General features: G+C 38.6%; 1 protein-coding gene and 1 pseudogene across 46 annotated transcripts in view; both read right to left on the reverse strand.

Annotated features, from left to right (window-relative positions):
- Positions 1 to 1,893: 1,893 nt before the first annotated feature.
- LOC311620463 (large ribosomal subunit protein uL24-like) lies at positions 1,894 to 6,269 on the reverse strand (annotated as a pseudogene). Its single transcript has 2 exons — positions 6,233 to 6,269; positions 1,894 to 2,515 (listed from the first exon to the last, which is right to left on the reverse strand). The product of its transcript is annotated as a large ribosomal subunit protein uL24-like (transcript).
- Positions 2,853 to 18,674, reverse strand: part of HNRNPC (heterogeneous nuclear ribonucleoprotein C) — a 50,026-nt gene continuing 34,204 nt past the window's right edge. For 12 of the 45 annotated variants that reach the window (XM_084863201.1, XM_084863228.1, XM_084863204.1 and 9 more), the window contains 5 exons: positions 13,089 to 13,249; positions 12,485 to 12,598; positions 12,081 to 12,262; positions 4,114 to 11,981; positions 2,853 to 4,050 (listed from right to left, as the gene is read on the reverse strand). In XM_084863201.1, coding sequence (XP_084719327.1) covers positions 11,898 to 11,981; positions 12,081 to 12,262; positions 12,485 to 12,598; positions 13,089 to 13,249 — 541 coding nt within the window. In that variant the 3' untranslated portion in view covers positions 2,853 to 4,050; positions 4,114 to 11,897. Of the gene's footprint in view, positions 4,051 to 4,113; positions 11,982 to 12,080; positions 12,263 to 12,484; positions 12,599 to 13,088; positions 13,277 to 18,674 lie in introns of all 45 variants that reach the window. The other 33 variants (XM_084863207.1, XM_084863200.1, XM_084863211.1 and 30 more) reach the window with 5 other exon arrangements.

The raw sequence follows: 18,674 nt of genomic DNA on the forward strand, positions 1-18,674 counted from the left end.
CAGAAAAGCACATGAAAAGATGACCATCATCATTAGCCATTTGGGAAATGCAAACAAAAACTACAAACAAAACAAAAGCCACTACATAAGTATAAAAAAAAATGAACTAGTGAGCTCAGCCAGCGTGGGCCAGTTGATTGAACATCAACCTATGAACCAGATCACTGTTCGATTCCTGGTCAGGGCATATGTCTGTGTTTTGGGCTTGATCCCAGGTATGGGGCATGCAGGAAGTAGCCAATCAATGATTCTTATCATGGAAGTTTCCCTCTCACTTTCATTTGCCCTCTGAAATGAATAAAAAATATTATATATATATATATATATATATATATATATATATATATATATATATATATATATATATTTAAAAAGAATGACAATCTCAAATCCTGACAAGAATGTGGAGGAAGGGATTTCTTATACACTGTTGGAGGGAATGTAAAATAATTTGAGTAACTTGGAAACAGTTTGCCAGTTTCTTACAAAACTAACCATATACTTGCCGAAACCGGTTTGGCTCAGTGGTAGCGCGTGGGTCTGCGGACTGAAAAGTCCCAGGTTCGATTCCGGTCAAGGGCATGTACATTAGTTGCGGGCACATCCCCGGTAGGGGGTGTGCAAGAGGCAACTGGTTGATGTTTCTCTCTCATTGACGTTTCTAGCACTCTATCCCTCTCTCCTCCTCTGTGTAACAAATCAATACATTAAAAAAAAAAAAAAAATCAAAAACTAACCATATACTTAATATACTACTCACCAGTCACCATAATCATAGGTGATCACATCCAGTTACCACATCCAGAGAAATTAACACTGATGCTAATAAAAACTGATACAGAAATATTCATAGAAGTTTTATTTGTAATAGCCCCAAACTGGAAACATAGAAAATGTTTTTCAACAGATAAATGGGTAAACAAACTGGTACAATAAAAAGGAACACTGAAACATGTAACAACTTGAATGGAATTCAAGGTTACATACTGTATGATGCCATTTGCATAACTTCTTGAAATGGCAAAATTATAGTGTTGAAGAGCAGATTAGTGGTTTCCAGGGGTGAGGTAGAATAGTGGGAGGATGCAGAATGTGGGGTGATAGTAAATAGTACAATGGAACAGTTCTATACATTCATTGGAGTGGTGGTCACTTGAATTTATACATGGATAAAATTGTGCAGAACTACACACACACATAAAAACTGGTGAAATCCAAGTAAGGTCTGGAGTTTAATAGTAATGTACCAGTGCTGGTTTCTCGGGATTTTTTTGGGTGAGGGCTTAAATTGATTTTAGGAGAGCCAGCAAGAGAAAGATTATTATTCCACTTAATTATGTATTCAGTGACAGATTCTTGTACATGTCCTGACCAGGAATCAAATCTGCGACCTTGGTGTATTGGGATGATGCTCTAATCAACTTAGCTACCCTGCCAGAGCTGGTTTCTCAGTACAGTAGGTCCTTGGGTTACATAGGAGATCCGTTACTACTTACTACAGCACGACATAACGTGATTTTCACTGTAAATTGGAACCCACTTACATAAACACCTACACTCACGTGGAGCACATACACAGCAGTAATGAAGTGAAACAGTAAAAAAAATTTAAAAGAAAGGTAACAATTCCTGACCTTTACTAGTGGTATTATAAATAATAAAAAACATAAAGCACATATGTACATACTCCGAAATGATGGAACTTTTTAAAAAAATAGATAAATGGGAGATGGTGATGTAACCACGGAACGACTTACGTGGAGTCTGATGTAACCCGAGGACTGCCTGTACTGACAAGTGTATCATGGTAGTTTTAAAATGTTAACATTAGGGGAAACTGAACAATGCATATGCAAGGAGCTCTCTACTGTCTTTGCAACTTTACTGTAAATCTAACATTATCCCAACATTAAAAACTTATTTAAAAAGCATTTTTTTCACTTGAAGTTTTTAATGAAAGTTGTATATAAGATTACTTTATTCCTGCATCTTTTTAATTGTTTCCTTCTTGTATTTTTCCTTTTCCTTTCCTACTTGGCGAGATTTGGCTTTACGTTTAAGGATCTTTTTGCAGCCTTTGTCCAGCTTTAGTCTGTGATAACCACCTTGCTGGGGTGAATGCCTACATGAACTGTTGTAACATTGGCTTTCTCCTATTGCACTCGTTCAACGTAGATGAAATATTTCTTCCTGTAAACCTGGACTACTTCGCCAATTTGCTGCCCTTTGTAATGTCCTTGAACAACCTGAACTGCATCATCCTTTCGGATGGGCATGGACCGAACATTGTACTTCTGTCTCAGCTCTTTGGAAAGAGGAGACATAATCTTCCTTCAAATGTGGGAAGGTGCATTGAAATGCTTTTTATGGTTCTTGCTCCGGTCAGAAATCACAAAGGGATTGAATTTAATTTTGATCACTGGCACTCCTACGATGGCCCCAAGAAGGAAGAGACCTACACACTGTTTCTGGTTCTCAAATATATCTTTCAAATGTGATACCTCTACTAGAATGGCTAAAATTGAGAGGGAAAAAAGCCATCAGTTAGACAATGGTGTGAGGAAATAAGCTATATCCCACTAATTTCACTTTTTAAAAAATGTTTATTGATTTTAGAGAGAGAGACACTGACTGCCTCCCACATGCACGCTGGTCTGAGATCGTCGATCAGGGATCAGGCCCCCAACCTGGGCATGTGCCCCAAATGGAAATCGAACCAGTGACCTTGTGGTGCGTGGGATGACCTTGTGGTGCCCTGGCTAGTGTGGTTCAACCAACTGAAACACACTAGTCAGGGCATCGTTTAGTTTTATTGCCAGCAGAAATAAACATATGCTCAAAAAAAGACGTGCTCCAGAATGTTCATAGCAGCTTTATTCATAATAGACAAAATTGGAAAGTCCAAATGCCTGTTCATAGGATAAACTGCAGTATATTTATACATTGTAATACTATACAACAGTATGAATGAAAAAACCTCAACATGCAACCAATACAAATTGACAGGCATAATGTTGAGTCAAAGAAGCTAAACAAACAAACAAAAAAACCCTACATATGATCTCATTTAGTTGAAGTTTAAAAGCAGGCCAGGCGAATCTATTGTGTCAGGATAGTATTGTCGGTGTGGTGGTATAGTGGCGGGCAAAGGGCACACATACATGGGACTTTGGTAGTGCTGCTGATCTTCAGTTCTTGATTTCTTGCTGTTGTGTGTTCAGTGTATGAAAATTAACAGCATACACACGATTTATGTACTTTTCTGTATCTAAATTATGCTGCAATAAAAAGTTTACCCAAAAGGAATAAACACAAAATGAGATACCACTGTACACCCATTAAAAAACCTAAAATACTTAAAATTTCATTTATAGCTAGTGCAGATATACATTAGTACAATCACTTTGAGATGTTTGACAAAATCTATTAATCTGAATATACACATATCCAACAATTCCATCTATGTATGTAACTAAAAGAAATGTGTACACATGAGTTCTCAGAAGCCATGGACAAGAATGTTCACAGAAGTATTATCCCAAACTGAACACAATCCAGTGTCTTTCAATGAGGCCGGAATCTAAGGTCAGTTACAGCTCAGAATTGCAGGGAAGTTAACCTCCTATGGCATCCCTGTCAATGGGGAACAGGAGCCAGTAGATAAATAGGGTCTCCTATTCTTACAATTCTGGGAAGGACTATGTATCCAATCTCAACAAACCCTTATATTAGTTTTTCCTCCTTAACTGTCTGGCTCTTCTCACTTCCTCACTTGTTTCCTGGAATCACCCCCCAGATAGCTCTCAAGGGGAGCCCAAACTTCCAACAATAAAATACTACACCATCTATATATAACTCAGCCAACACCTATTATGATGATACAAGTCAGAAGAAGGGTTCTCAGTGGGGTAACAACTGGAGGGGGCTTGAAGGTTTCTGGGTGCTGGCAACCCTATTCTGAGCAGTATGGTGTTTAAATAAGCATGTTCATTTTATAAATCTTCATGAAGCTGAATACTTAAAGCATATGCACTTTATTATATGTATACTCTAATTTTAAAATATTAAGATATGCAAGGGTTGATATAGGAGAGCTGCTCATTATATGTATACTCTAATTTTAAATATTAAGATATGCAAGGGTTGATGTAGGAGAGCTGCTCGCTTAGGGAGAGTGGGCTTTTAAGGGAAATTGAACACAAAGATGGGTGAATTGCAATGAGCACGTCCATCTTTTCTGAATAATGCCCTTTCTCTCTCACCCTTGGCATCAGATGCAGGTTACTGAGGGATTTGTTGGAGGCTGACTTTGGAAGAGGATTGTGAAGTTACATTACAGTGAAAGAGGGCCACAAGTCACCTGTAGGAATGCATCCCCTTGAGTTAGGCCACAAGGTATTACAACATTCCTTCAGATTTTTTGTTTTCCCTTCGGGTGTATTTTTGAAAGTTTGCTCCCTCAGCCTTGCTTGGCATCCCTGATGCCTATTTCTAACACTTCCTCACCCAGGACTAACCTTCCCCTACTTCTTCCTTTCCCTTTTCCATTCATTCAACATATATTTATGTCCTAGACTCTATGTTAAACTCTTGGGATATATATTGGTGAACAGTAATAGATGTGTTCTACTCTAACAAAAACATACCAAATAATTACATACAAATTGATGAGTGTGACTAATGCTACCAAGAAGATTCTTGGTTCTATGATAGCCTATTGACCTACTTAAGAAAGGCAAGGTAGACTTTCTGGAAGAAGCAACAGGAGCTCAACTCTAAGGATGAATATGTTACTAGGAAGTCAATTGGGCAAAGGTGGCGGGGGAGAGAATGGGGAATAGAGGGACAAAGAGAAGTCCATTATAGTTGGAACAGGTTAAGTGAGGGAGCAAAGGCTAAAGGCTGGACAGATGGGCAAGGAGCACCATTTATAGTCAAGTAAACTGTGTTAAAAAGTTTGTCATTATCGAAGGGCAAGTAAAGTCAGAAGGGTTTAAGTGGAAAAGCTTCATGATTATATGTATTTGGAAAAGATCACTATGGCTGCTGTGGAAGTTACTGGAAAAGGATCACAGTGGATGTGGGTATATAGGAGGCTACTGTAGTAAGCCAGTAGCTGGGACTGGGATGGTGGCAGTCAAGATGGAGAAAAATAGAACAGTTTAACATATTTAGGAGGCACATGAACACAACTGCACAAAATGGCATGTCATCTGATCTGAGCAAATATATTCGTGTTTATATCAGTTAACAAACTGCATTTTGTTAACATTGTTTTTTTCATTAGCACATTTCTTCTTAGAAAAAAAGGTGTGGCAACATTGCAAGGGATATTCTGAAGATGCTAAGTACAAAACTAGTGAAGAACAAAATTTAAAATTGCAAAAATGGGGGCAGGGGACATGGCTAAGGAATCAACAATAAGGAGAGAAAAACACCCAAAGACAAAATGAAAAAACAAATGTACAGACAGGAAACAGCCATCTTGGTGGGAAGTTAAAAACAGGATTCCTCAGATACACCCCAAGTAGGATAATGCTTTCCAAGGTCTGTAGAGATCCGAGAAAAATGAACCTTTGAATCATTTACATGAAGACCACAGATTCCTTGACGAAGTGAGGAACTCTGCATTAATATTCTTACACTCAGGTGAATGTAAGAGCAAGTCAGCATAAACTTCAGGAGTGCTGCCATGTGGTTAGTCCACAGGCTGAGGACCAGTTATGTACCCAGGTAGCTGCCGGGCCTGCCAGAAGAATGGATCAGTATTGTAGGAGGGAATGAAAACACTAACAGCAAACACCAAGGCCCGTGTGGAACAAGTGAGAATGAGGACATGGATACTTCCTGAGGGAGGGGGAAAAGAGTAGATTCTAACAAGGGCTGCTTTTCCCTCTGCCAAGGCAGAGAGCTGGAAATTCTGTTATTGCAGATGGGGGACCTGGCAAGGACAGGGCAGACCACCACAGCATTCCCAGCAGTTACGTAGTCAACCTTTTGACAACTAAACTTTGGGAATGACTAGCTGCACTATAGTTTTTGTGGAGAGTTCATATCAAGTTCTGGGAGAGGGGCAGGTTTGGCTGCTTCCTAGGAGAGAAATATTGTGGATGAGGTTGGACTGGCAGTTGGCTCTGGCTGACTCCTTAGCGGACCACCTGGCCCCACTACAAGCCCTCTGATTGGGGTAATTTCCCCCAGCATGGCGAAGTGGGACTTAAGTATCTCATACCTGTCTGTAACAAGTATTCTTTAGGGCAAGGAGACATGAGGCCAAGAAATAGCCACCAAACTTTAAGATTTTTGAAGTCAGGGAGGAAAAAGTAAATTATGGACCAAGCTAGCTGGAAATGAGTGAGAGTTTCTGTGTCATTGAACAAATGGGTTTTCAGGCTCACCTTTCTCCCCAATTCACACCAGATAGAATTATTGTGGCTTGTGTGGATTTGCAAAAGTCAATTAATCTGTGTCACTGAACCCTTTTCACATTAATGAACCCTTTTGGTATAAAAACTTTTTTAGTGAATTCTTGCAACTACACTGCCCGGTGTTTTTAATGGACCATGGAGGCATCAAGGTACAGGGCCAAAGTTGTGTAATCAAGAACTGTCCTGACAAAGAGAAATTTTTACAAGGTATTTGGCAAGCTTGAGGTAGAATAAATCTAAGGACAATGGGTGGAAGTGTAATCTCTGGATTTTTGCTACATTTCTAAAGCCCAACCATGTTGCATAAAACAGCATTTCAGCTCTTAGCCAATTTTCAATGTGCTTTTGCAGCTGGTAAGCCTGAGCCACTCTAGCACAATGCATATACAACATTCTGTAATAGTGGTATCTGTCTTGGGCTTCGGGCACTTAAAAAAAAATTGTAAACTGCAAGAGGCATTGCTAAATCCAAGTGCGACCTACATTGCCTAGGTCTGCAGTTGTAGAGGTCCTCACACTAGGAAAATCCTTTCAATGTTACAGTCTAGGTCCTAGATGTTATTTTCAATGAACTCGGCACATAAAATATGTTGGAAACACACATTTGTTCATAGAACTTTAAATTAGTAATCAGCCTTCTCTAGCAAGCTATCTAGTAACTTTAAAATACAACTTTAAATCCAGTTTCTCAGTCACACTAGCCACAGGGCTACTATATTGGTCAATGAATTATGAAACAATTCCATCATTACAGAAAATTCTACTGGACAGTGCAGAAGCTTTAGGAATGGTGGGCCAATCAAGTTGGGCTTTAACATGCTTTCCTCCAAGCTAAGAGAATAAGGATTTTTGTCTTCAATCCTAGCTTTTCTCTCACCTTTACCCCTACCCACATACCTCCTTTACATGTTTTCTATACTTTGGCCAGATTTTAATGCAGGTATATTCTCAACATTTCACACACACACACACACACACACACACACACACACAACCAATTGAAAAATGATGATGCCTGAGTCCCAGTGACCAAGATTTAATATCTGGAGTACACACCTGGGAATCAGGATTCTAAAGCTCCCTTGGTAATTTTTAATGCACAACCAAGGTTGAGAACCACTAGACATCTAATTTGATCAGGTACTAATAACCATTGTAATTACAACTTTTTTAGGTTTGTGAAAGGCATGCAAGTTATTTTTACACAAGAAAATTTGTCAGACTTTAGAACATCTTTTGTCCCTCAAGCACTTTTATTCCTGTGCGGTCTTAAAAAAATCTGGCATGCTCAGGACTGAAACCAAGAGCACCATGCTTTCTTATTCCCATTGATCTTGGGCTTCAACACCTATGAACTAGCCGTGCCCCCCGCCCCCCCCTTTGCATTTACCCCATTTTACTATCCCTTCTCTCTTCCTATTACAGTCTGCACCTCTAATTTAAGCTGTGGGGAAAGTGTCCCACCTAGTTCACAATAGGGCTAACTTCACTACTCTTTAAACAGGTCCTACTTTTCATAATTGGGGCTAAAAAAATTTTTTTTTAATTAACAAAGTTACTAATACAACCACATACTGTTTTCAGGCCTTTTCCTTGGTTTACTTAACTTCAATAGGATTAATTTATCAAAAATCCTGAAATTTTGCAACTTCCCTAATTTAGTCAATTTCCTCTGTAAACATCTGCAATCCATCAGTCAGGTATAAACCCATATCCAGCTTTTCCTCTAGTTTAATTGATGCCAAACTCTTTCTAAACATTAAAATTCTCCAACATAGTGTCCATATTAGTTAAGAACAACATAGTATAGAGGATATCTATTCTCTGTTAAGTACAGCATTGATAAAGCTTGTGAAGCACTTTCATAGTTACTTAATAGCCCATATTCTTTCTATTACATATAATTTTTCTGGTTACCCTCATTTCTGTCATAGCAGTTTTACTGCTAATTGGTTTCCTCCAGTTACCAAGGTACTTTTTCTTTAAACTTAAATGCATTTTCTTGGTCAAGGTAATCTGAACTAGGGTCCAGAAACTCAAACCCCAATTGACATTGTATTTCAATGATTTTTCAACTGATATGCCAATAAGAATTCTTAAAGTTCGAGATACATATTTAGTCAGAAATTCTGACCTCTTTTCCTTTAGACTGTCAAATCAAAACACAACAGCCAACACAATAGCTGTCTGTGTGAATGAACTCACATCTACTGGGAATCCTCTTTGCAACTATTTTTTTGTCAGATCAGCAAAAAGAAGAAAAATAATAAAAAAATTATTTTATGCCAGAGTTTTGATTAGTTTGTGTACTTGAGTTGAAAAAGGTTGAAAACCAGTGGTATAGTTTAATTTCTCTTATATTAAATAAAAAAGTCAGTAGGAATGTTTATGTGGATAAGTCCTTCATTTCCCCAGGCCAGTCAATAATGCTTTCTTGGTTCTCGCCTGAAAATTAGTGCATCACAGATTAGCCACATATTCTCAGAATAAAGTACATATTTCAACCAATCTCATTAAATATACAGCTATTCCTTAGTCCCCAAGTATTTCTGTAACATTACCTAAACACTAGTATTTGTAAAGTTTAGTTTGTCACCTGTTGTTTTACTTTCCCTGTCATACCTAGGCTTTGCTGCTAAATTGTCCAACAGATCCCTTTGACATTTTATAATTACTGGATGGCTGAAATGATAGTGAATTTTCTTTTCCCTCCATTACATTCTCAGTCCTCATCTGACCCGTTTATTCCTTTCCAATTTACCATACCTTGCTGTTCTTGTTTGCATTTTCTTTTGTTGCACCTAGTTTCCTAAGAGGTTTAAGAACCTGCACAGACTAGTACTAATCTTATAATCTTTATAGGCTTAGGATGTTAACATTTGAACTGAATCTACTGGGAAACATTTCAACTATGAAGGCATTTAATTCACAGTAGCTTGAGAACAAGAGTATAAAATGACTTTTCCCCATGAAAGCCTAAACACATCTTTTGTCAATAACCCTGTGTGTGCAGATGGATGGATGATCATTCCTCTAGCTATTAGTTATTCCTCAGTTTCTTTCAATAATCAGTTTGGAAGGAATTGGAAATACACTTTTGCCTTAGCTGATTTGGCTCAGTGGATAGAGCATCGGCCTGCAGACTGAAGGGCCCTGGGTTGATTCCAGTCAAGGGCATATGCCTGGGTTTTGGGCTCCATCACGGGGGGGGGGGGGGGGGGGGGGGGCGGCGCAGGAAGTAGTCAATCAATGATTCTCATCACTGATGTTTTTCTCTCTCCCTTTCTAAAATAAATAAAAATTAGAAAAGGAACAAAACGACACTTTCCCCTAGGCCAGTGTGGCTTAGTTGGTTGGGCATCATCCGTGCACTGGGGGGATTGCATATGCCTAGGTTGTGAGCTTGATCTCAGGTAGGGGGCATGCAAGAGACAGTCAATTGAAGAAAAGTTCTCACACCAATGTTTCTCTTCTTTCTTTCTTTCTTTCTAAAAATCAATAAAAATGTTTTAGCCTGGCTGGTGTGACTCAGTGGTTGAGCATCTACCAATGAACCAGGAGGACACGGTTCAGATTCCTAGTCAGGGCACATGCCTGGGTTGTGGGCACAATCTCCAGTAGGGAAGATGCAGGAGGTAGATGATCAATGATTCTCTCATTATTGAGGTTTCCTATCTCTCTCCTTTCCTCTCTGAAATATATTAAATAGGTGTTATTAGTATTTTAGAACACTGACCCCCCTTTCAAATTCAGCTAAGCATCCTATTTTGCCATGAGTTATGTGTAAAAAGTGAGTTTGTGTAGCATAGGAAATCATATGACTGGAAAACAAGGTGGGTAGTAGTATATTTGGTCAACTTAACACAAAAGCTACTTTTATACTTTGGATCTCAGACCCAAGGGCAGCCCATAGTTCAGCCTCTTTCTATTATGCTTTGTTATGATGATTTAGGGCAGGGGTCCTCAAACTTTTTAAAGTGGGGGCCAGATCACGATCCCTCAGAGAGCTGGAGGGCCGGACTATATGAACTACTAATCCCTACTGTAACACCTTGGCTGCGCTCACTGCCCAAAAAACCTGGCGGGCAGGATCAGACTCCCCTGGGGGCTGCATGTGGCCCGCGGGCCGTAGTTTGAAGACCCCTGATTTAGGAGATTCTTATAAATAGAACTTAAGAATTCTGGGTGTACCCTATGCCTAAAAATCATTGCAAGTAATTGGGGAGGAGTGCACAAAAATTAGTTAATATGAATTAAACTAAATGAAAATAAAATAAGTTTGTAAACCTCACTAAGTTCTTAGTTTTCTATTTTCAGTAACACTGGGGCAAAGACTCAGAATCCAGAAGATAACTGGTGCTATAAACAGTAATTGAAAGGACAAAAATAGGAGAAAGCAATTTTCATTCTCCAGTTGTTTCAATTTCCCTAAAATACTGACATGTTTGAATCTCTTCTTTTAAGGATGAAACAACTTAACACACAACAAATATCTCAAAAAGGGCACAACTGGACCACAAAGCATTGGTGGAAAAGCTTAATCTATTTCCCAATCCCCCTCCCCCCCAAATTAGGGCATAAAAGCAATTTTGAAAACCCTCCATTCCACAAAGTTACTTTTCTCCTTAATGTTAACACTCACTCCAATGAAATATAATTTTTTTGAGTAGTGTGTGCTGTTATGCTCAATGATTATGATTCAAATAAAAATATATGTGGTACATTGTAGGGGTTTTGTAGAAACCTCTGTGAAACAAAGTATTTGAAATAAATATAAAATACGAAAATAAAAAAAACCAGGGTTTTTTCCCCTCCAAATTCCTGGTTTAATAAGGATGTATTTATTTTGAGAAAAAAACGGTCCCAAACATCAGGCTGTTCACAAAAATAACCCACAGTATCAACTTTAAAAAACAAATCTTAAGACTATTACACTATTTACCTAGAGGATGCATTTGACATGCCAACTCTCATTCACAAAAATACATTGTTACATTTGTGTTGAACAGCCCCACATAGCACTCTTATATGGGGTATAACACATATCTCTAACTCAAAGCTGCTCTCAGGTGCTACTCAACTAATGCGATTGCCTTTGCAGTTAGGGAAGCAACTAGTGAACTCATATATGAATGAAAAGAACTGTACTCCCTACATAACAAGAGATTATTTTGGAGACAGTTGATAAAAACCATACATCCTTTTTATTGTTAAGTCATAAAGAGGTATCAAAATTAAAAGCAAAAATTACAGGTTAAGACTTAACACAACTACTAGGAGCATCAAAGGAAGTGAAAATGGGACTAGGCGCAGGGCAATATGAATGAATGAACATGGGAGGGTCAAGAGAGGGAGAACAGTGAGCATGTGCTGAAGGTACTAGGGAGAGGATCTGGTGAAAATTTTGATCTTAGACAAGCGCCTAGATAAAGAAATAATGGGACAACATTTCTAAACCCCACTATGTGCTTAAGAGTCATCCTCGCCATTGGCGCTGTCTCTGTCATCCTCTCCTTCCTCAGCCTCTTTTTCATCATCCTTGATCAACTCCAGCTGTGAGAAACAGACACAAACAGGATGGAGTTAGAGGCACTCCATGTGTCCCTTATCCCCCCTCCACCACCTTTTTCTTTCCTTTCCCGTGGTTTTCACCTGGTCATCCCCCCGATCTTCATTATCATCATCATCCAGTAGGTCCCCCTCCTCAGCAGAGTCCTCTGCACCCCCCTCGGACTCCATCTTCACATTAGTCTCATCTTTCTTCAGGGAGCTGGTGGTCTGCTCCTCTTCTGTCTTATCATTCTTCATCTCTACTGGGGACGAGAAGGACAAGTCTGTCCAGGGATATTAATGTCCATAGGGTATAAACAATCCCCACCAATCAATACAAAACTTCAGCCCAAGCCTAATTCCTCCCACACAAATGCCCTTCCCAATTCAACCTCCCCAAGTTTTACATTCAATTGCTTTACATCCACTATTCCAATATATACTTTCAATTACCATAGGTAACTAACCCAATTCTACATCACCCCAAAAGTAGCAGTACCATTTACCTGCTTGTTTGCTCTGTTCCTTTTCAATTTTTTCCAGGCTTTCCAGTAGATAATCCACTTTCTGTTTTATCTGGGTCAATTCCTTCTTAATGGCCTGAAGGTCATCTCCTTTCACTTTTAAAATAAACAAAACGTTAGATGAGAATCAAATGTATCATAAGCTACAAGTTACCAAAAACATTCCTACCATACTTTATACATTAGTAGCCAACAGGAAATCCCTAGGGAGAAATGGTATTAGTATCAGTTTGTCTCAGCTATGAGGACTTTTCAATCTTATAGCTGATAAAGGAAAACTCAACCTCCATTACCAGTAGCATTCTGACTTTTGTGGACCTGCTAAAGACTTCAATTCATTTTTAAAGAACTTTCTCTGTATAGTTTTACTGACATACATCACACAAATTTTAACAGGTGCCTCAACTCCTTGAAGTATTCAAATTACCATGGTCTTAAGGAAAGAAGGCAATCTAGAGTTGGTCCCTTCATTATATTATCTTCTTTTATTATGCAAAGGCTTTTGCACAAAAAGTGAAATTATAAGCAGCATTAATTTCATTATTTCAACATAGAATAAATACCACAAAGCTGCAATAATACATACACTTTGCAGACTTGGAAGAAGATCCTCGCTGTCCACTCTTAGAATTGAAGCCACTTTTGCCCCTTCGTGATGTATTTCCTGATACACGTTGGCGTTTTGAGGGCACTACAGCCCGAGCAATAGGAGGAGGAGGAGGAACACGTGCTGGGTAACTGTACATCCTATTGGGTAAGAAGAAAACAGGATTCCTTCACACCTAAATTAAGTCTGCAAGACCAAACAACTGTTAACTTATAATAAATTAGCCCAGCCATTGTTGACTACTGTTTGAGCGTTGACCCGTGAATCAGAGGTCACAGTTCGATTCCTGGTTCAGGGACACATACCCAGGTTGTGGACTCGGTCCCTTTGACCGGGAGGCAGCTGATCAATGATTGTCATCACTGATATTACTATCTCTCTCTCCCTTCCTCTCTGAAATCAATAAAAATATATTTAAAAAATAATAAAATAGTCTCTCAATCACATCTTTAAACACACACACACACACACTCCTAGTAACTATAATATAATCAGTCCACTCAAGAAAGATACAACCAACAAAGGTGATCTGAGCAAATGCAAACTTTCTTCTTATTTAAAATGTCACCATAGGCAACACAAAAGAGCCATCTCTTAGCTTTTCCAAGTAGCCCAGAATCCTCTTATTCTCTTAATCACATGCCTTTCCAAGAAGGTGCAGCATTGCTCAGGAATATTTTTAAAAAACCAAAGAAAGGGGGGAAGGCAAAATAACTCCTGCCCTAGCTGGTTTGGCTCAGTGGATAGAGTCCCAGCCTCTGGAACGAAGGATTCTAGGTTTGATTATGGCCAACAACATATATCTTTGTTATGGGCTCATTTCTCAGTAGGGCGCGAGCAGGAGTCAGCCGATCAATGATTCTCTGTCATTATTGATGTTTCTCTCTCTCCCTGTCTTTTCATAAGTCAATAATAATTTAAAAAAAAGATAGCTCTTCTAACCCCAATAAAATTGAGTTAATCCAAAATCTAAAACTTTGAGAGCCTAGAACAAAATAAGGCTCAAGTATTAGTTTAAGGAATAGATGGTTAGCTTCTTTCACCCATCTTGCAATTCAATGGAAACTCTCCCACCACTGTATAAACTATTTTTCTTTACCTTTGATCAATACACCTTCCTGGAAAAGATCTGTAGAATAATATCAACAAAAAATTGCTTGACCTCTCTTCATGTAACCTTTATCATATAATCCTAGTCATAAAAGAGAAAATCTCAACTATACTCGACTCTTCTCTCCCACAAAGCATCTAATTATGTAACTTTAAATCTCATCAAGACCTCCCATTTGTCTTTTTTTTTTTTTTTTTAAAGAAATATATTTTATTGATTTTTTTTACAGAGAAGAAGAGAGTGAGTGAGTTAGAAACATCGATGGAGAGAAACATCGATCAGCTGCTTCTTGCAAATCTCTTACTGGGGACATGCCCTTGACTGGAATCGAACCTGGGACCTTTCAGTCCGCAGGCTGACGCTCTATCCACTGAGCCAAACCGGTTAAGGCAAGACCTCCCATTTCAATAATTACAATGGTAACTACTTGCACCTTTCCTCCCCTCCAGTTCCTCTTTTCTAGCCATGGGTTTGTTTCTGTTATCAGGATATCGGATAAAATTCCTTCATGTGCCATACAAAGCCATTTACAATCCTCGTTCTTCCCAACTACAGGTGGCTACTTTCCCCAAATACCCAGATATATTCACAACTCTGCATCTTTATTAAAGTGAAACCTTCTCACCTAAATGCCCTCTACCCATTATCAAAGCAAGTTCAAATACAGCCCTTTGTGAAACTAAATGGGGCTCTTTGAATCTTAATAGGGAAGCTTATAGCTACCCAAAGGGCAAGGCAATTCATCTTTCTATGAAACAATCGTCTACAATGCAGGATACACAGTCCCTGTTAATTTCACAGGACTTTCTTTATACTAGTATATTGCTTATCATACAAGTGTCGTATTTGATTTATGAGTTGATGTATTTCATTCCCCTTTCTAATCACGGTATGGTGGCATATTTACCTAACTAGAGGCCCGATGCATGAAAATAATGCACTCCTGGGGGGGGGGGGAGGGGGGGGGAAGAGTCTCCTCAGCCTGGCCTGTGCCCTCTTGCAGTACAGGAGCCCCTGGGGGATGTCCAACTGATGCAGGGAGAAGGTCTAAGCAGTCAGTTGGACATCCTTAGCGCGGCTGAGAAGGTGGGAGAGGCTCCTGCCACCACCACCGTGGTCACCAGCCATGAGCCCGGCTTCCGGCTGAGCAGCGCTCCTCTGTGAGAGCACAATGACCACCAGGGAGCAGCTCCTGCACTGAGTCGCAATCTCGCCCAGTCTCAATAGGCTGGACCCAGGCAGCAAGCTAATCTACCAGTAGAAACATCTGTCCCCTGATGGTCAGTGCAGGTCATAGCAAGTGGTTGCACAGCTGACCAGATGACTGGACACTTAGCACATTAGGCTTTTATTATATAGGATACTATATTGTCTAATATTATTCAGCTTCTAATGATCAGTAATTTCAAAAGTGCATATTGAAAATTAATGTGAAAAAATATTTTAATTACAAAAGTTAAGAATCTGAAAAGAAACAACTGCAAAGTATTTCAATAGAACTGTTCACACAAGAAGTCATCTATAAAGAGTTGCTACAAGAACAATTTTTCTAAAAACAAAAACAAAAAACTAAACAGGACATAAATGAAGCTGGATCTTTGTCAGGACCTTCTAGGTTTATTAGACCTTCAACATCAACAGATGTTTTGCACACAAGGGTAACTTATACAATTCCCCTAGTTTTCTACATAGATTCCCATAAATACTCATCCTAAAAGAAAAGGCTATTTTGGGCTTATATTCATACCAGAAAAAAATTATGTTTGTTAATAAATCTTTGGATAATTACAAACTATGTATGATCATGAGTTTATAGTGTATTTGGAACAGTTATAGTGTATCTGAATCTCAGATATTAATTTATTTAAAATTATAGTTTCACAGAGACAATTTCTGTTGAATTCATAAGAACTTTCACACCTGTAACATCAGCAATGGCCTTAGGAACAACGAGAATCCAAAATTCCACAAGAACAAGATGGCAAAGCAAAAAGTTCCATTAAAATCTTCCAAAGAAGATAATCTTTAATGATTCCAGGCTAACAGTTCTTAACACACACACACACACACACACACACACACACACACACACACACACACACTGAAAATCAGTAACCTTCCTGGGGTAACAGGCAGCAGCATTAAGGACAGAATCCAAATCTGTGTTGTCTCATGCTCAGAAGACAGCATATTAAAATGTCAGTGATTCAGACAAGTTTTATTGTTTGATTATCCTCTCCAGTTTTAAAGGTATTTATTTACAATCATTGGGACTCACCTAATTAATATCAAAGCAAATATACAAATCACTGCAATTCTAACAAAACAGTAAATAACCGGTTTCCTGATATTTAAAATTTATGTTTTCCCCTACAAAACACCTACTACCATATTCCTTAAGTTTATGTCAAAACTCAGGCTAGGCCTGGTGGGTGTGGCTCAGATGGTTGTGCATCATCCTGTGCATGGGAAGGTTGCCAGTTTGATTCCTGGTCATGGTGCATGACCGGGTTTCAAGGCTTAATTCCTGATAAGGGGTGTGTAGAGAGCAGCAGATCAAGCCCACAATATGGGCAGGTGATTGGAAATCGAACTGTAACCTCCTGGATCATAAGTTGATGCTCAACCACTGAGCCACGCTGACCAGGTGGTACCTTCTTATAATAAAGAACACAACATAGTTGACTTAGGATCATTAATTAGGATTAACAAATATCTTAACCTTACAAATAAAGTAACTTCAGAAGAACTTCTGAGTAAAAGAAATACTATACTTGACCAACTCTTTAGTAGCTATCACTTGCTTATCCCATTAGTCTTCAGATTAGAATGGAAGGGGGAAGACATTACTTTTAACTGATACACCATATCATCGAACAATACATTGAAGAGTAACTAAAGGCATTCTCTTGCCTCTTTAAAAACAAAGAGGCCAACAGTATGTTTCCATCAATTTTTAGGACTAAATTGCAATGGTAAGAAATTTGAAGATATTTCTGCAAACATTTAAATTTCTTCACTATTCTTGACTGTCTGTATCTCTTTTTTATTAAGTTTTACAAAATTCCTCACTTAAAACTATTTTTCCAAACATGCAGGATTGTCCCCAAAAAAATGTATATACAATTTAACAACTGATAGGTCGATTGATACTGCTTCTTTGCAGATTTAATACATTGGAATAATTCAAAGTGTATATACATTTTGGGGAGATACATTGTATTTACATTGTGAGATGATAGGGATGTTCAAAGTTTTGCTGCCTTACCAAGACAACTAAACTAAAACTTCAGAAGACTGTTTTCATAAGACAGGGTTACACTGTCTGAATTTTACACATATAACTAGAACCCCGATGCACAACATTCGTGCAAGAAGAGGCTTTCCTTCCCAGGGCTGCCTCACAGCCCCAGCTTCATTTGAAAGGTCCTCCAGAAGGAAATCTGGTCTAATTAGCATATTATGCTTTTATTATTATAGATTTGAAAAAAGTTTCTTACCTAGAGTTCATAATACTCCAGAAATTATATCCATATAACATGTATTAATTTTTTCTAAGAGGTTTCATGATAAAGAAATAGGAAATAGTCACAGAATTAAAACTACTTTCTTATTCTATGTTATCAATGATTCTCAACCATCCCAGGACATTAGAATTCCTTGGGATCTTTAAAAAACATACACCAATGAAGAATCTACCTAAACCAGCTGTATAAAAATCACTACAGGTGTACTTGGGCATGTGTATTTTTTAAATGTGGCCAAGAGATTCCTATGGTAGTGAATAAAGAATAACTACTTCAGACAAATTCAGTTATTCACAAAACCTCAGGACCTTTAAGTCACTCTATCAGTGATCAAATTTTCCCAGATCTGTTCTCCCAACTAAGGTTTGCTATTTTTATAATTTTAATATTTTGAAGTAGAAAATTATGTGTTTTAAAAAAAAATCTGAAATCTCTGAAGACAAATGAAATAATAATTTCATGATGTATGAACAAGATTTAAATCACACAATCTATGGCCTTCAAGGATTTTTACAATGTAGATTCAAAACAAATTTTCCAGTCTTACTCCTTTGGCCTTTCAATACTTAGCTACCATAGTCTATGTGATATTTCTCAAACACAAAGGCACTTACACTTATTTATCAAGTCCAATGTGTGAGAATGGTCAAAAACTACCATATAATGCATAAATAAAAAAGTTCCAAACTAAATATACCTAACTAGAGGCCCAGTGCATGAAATTCGTGCACAGGGTGGAGGGTCCCCTCAGCCTGGCTTTCCCCCTTTCCAATCCGGGATCCCTCTCATAATCCAGAACCACTGGCTCCTAACCATTCACCTGCCAGCCTGCCTGATGTCCCTAATTGCTGCCCCCCACTAACTGCCCTACCCTGCTCTCCCTTCCTCTCCATGCCCTTCAGACCCCTGCCGTAGGCATGCTGAGAG

This window comes from Pipistrellus hanaki (genome assembly GCF_964339955.1).
Source record: "Pipistrellus hanaki genome assembly, chromosome: 1".
NCBI lineage: Eukaryota > Metazoa > Chordata > Mammalia > Chiroptera > Vespertilionidae > Pipistrellus > Pipistrellus hanaki.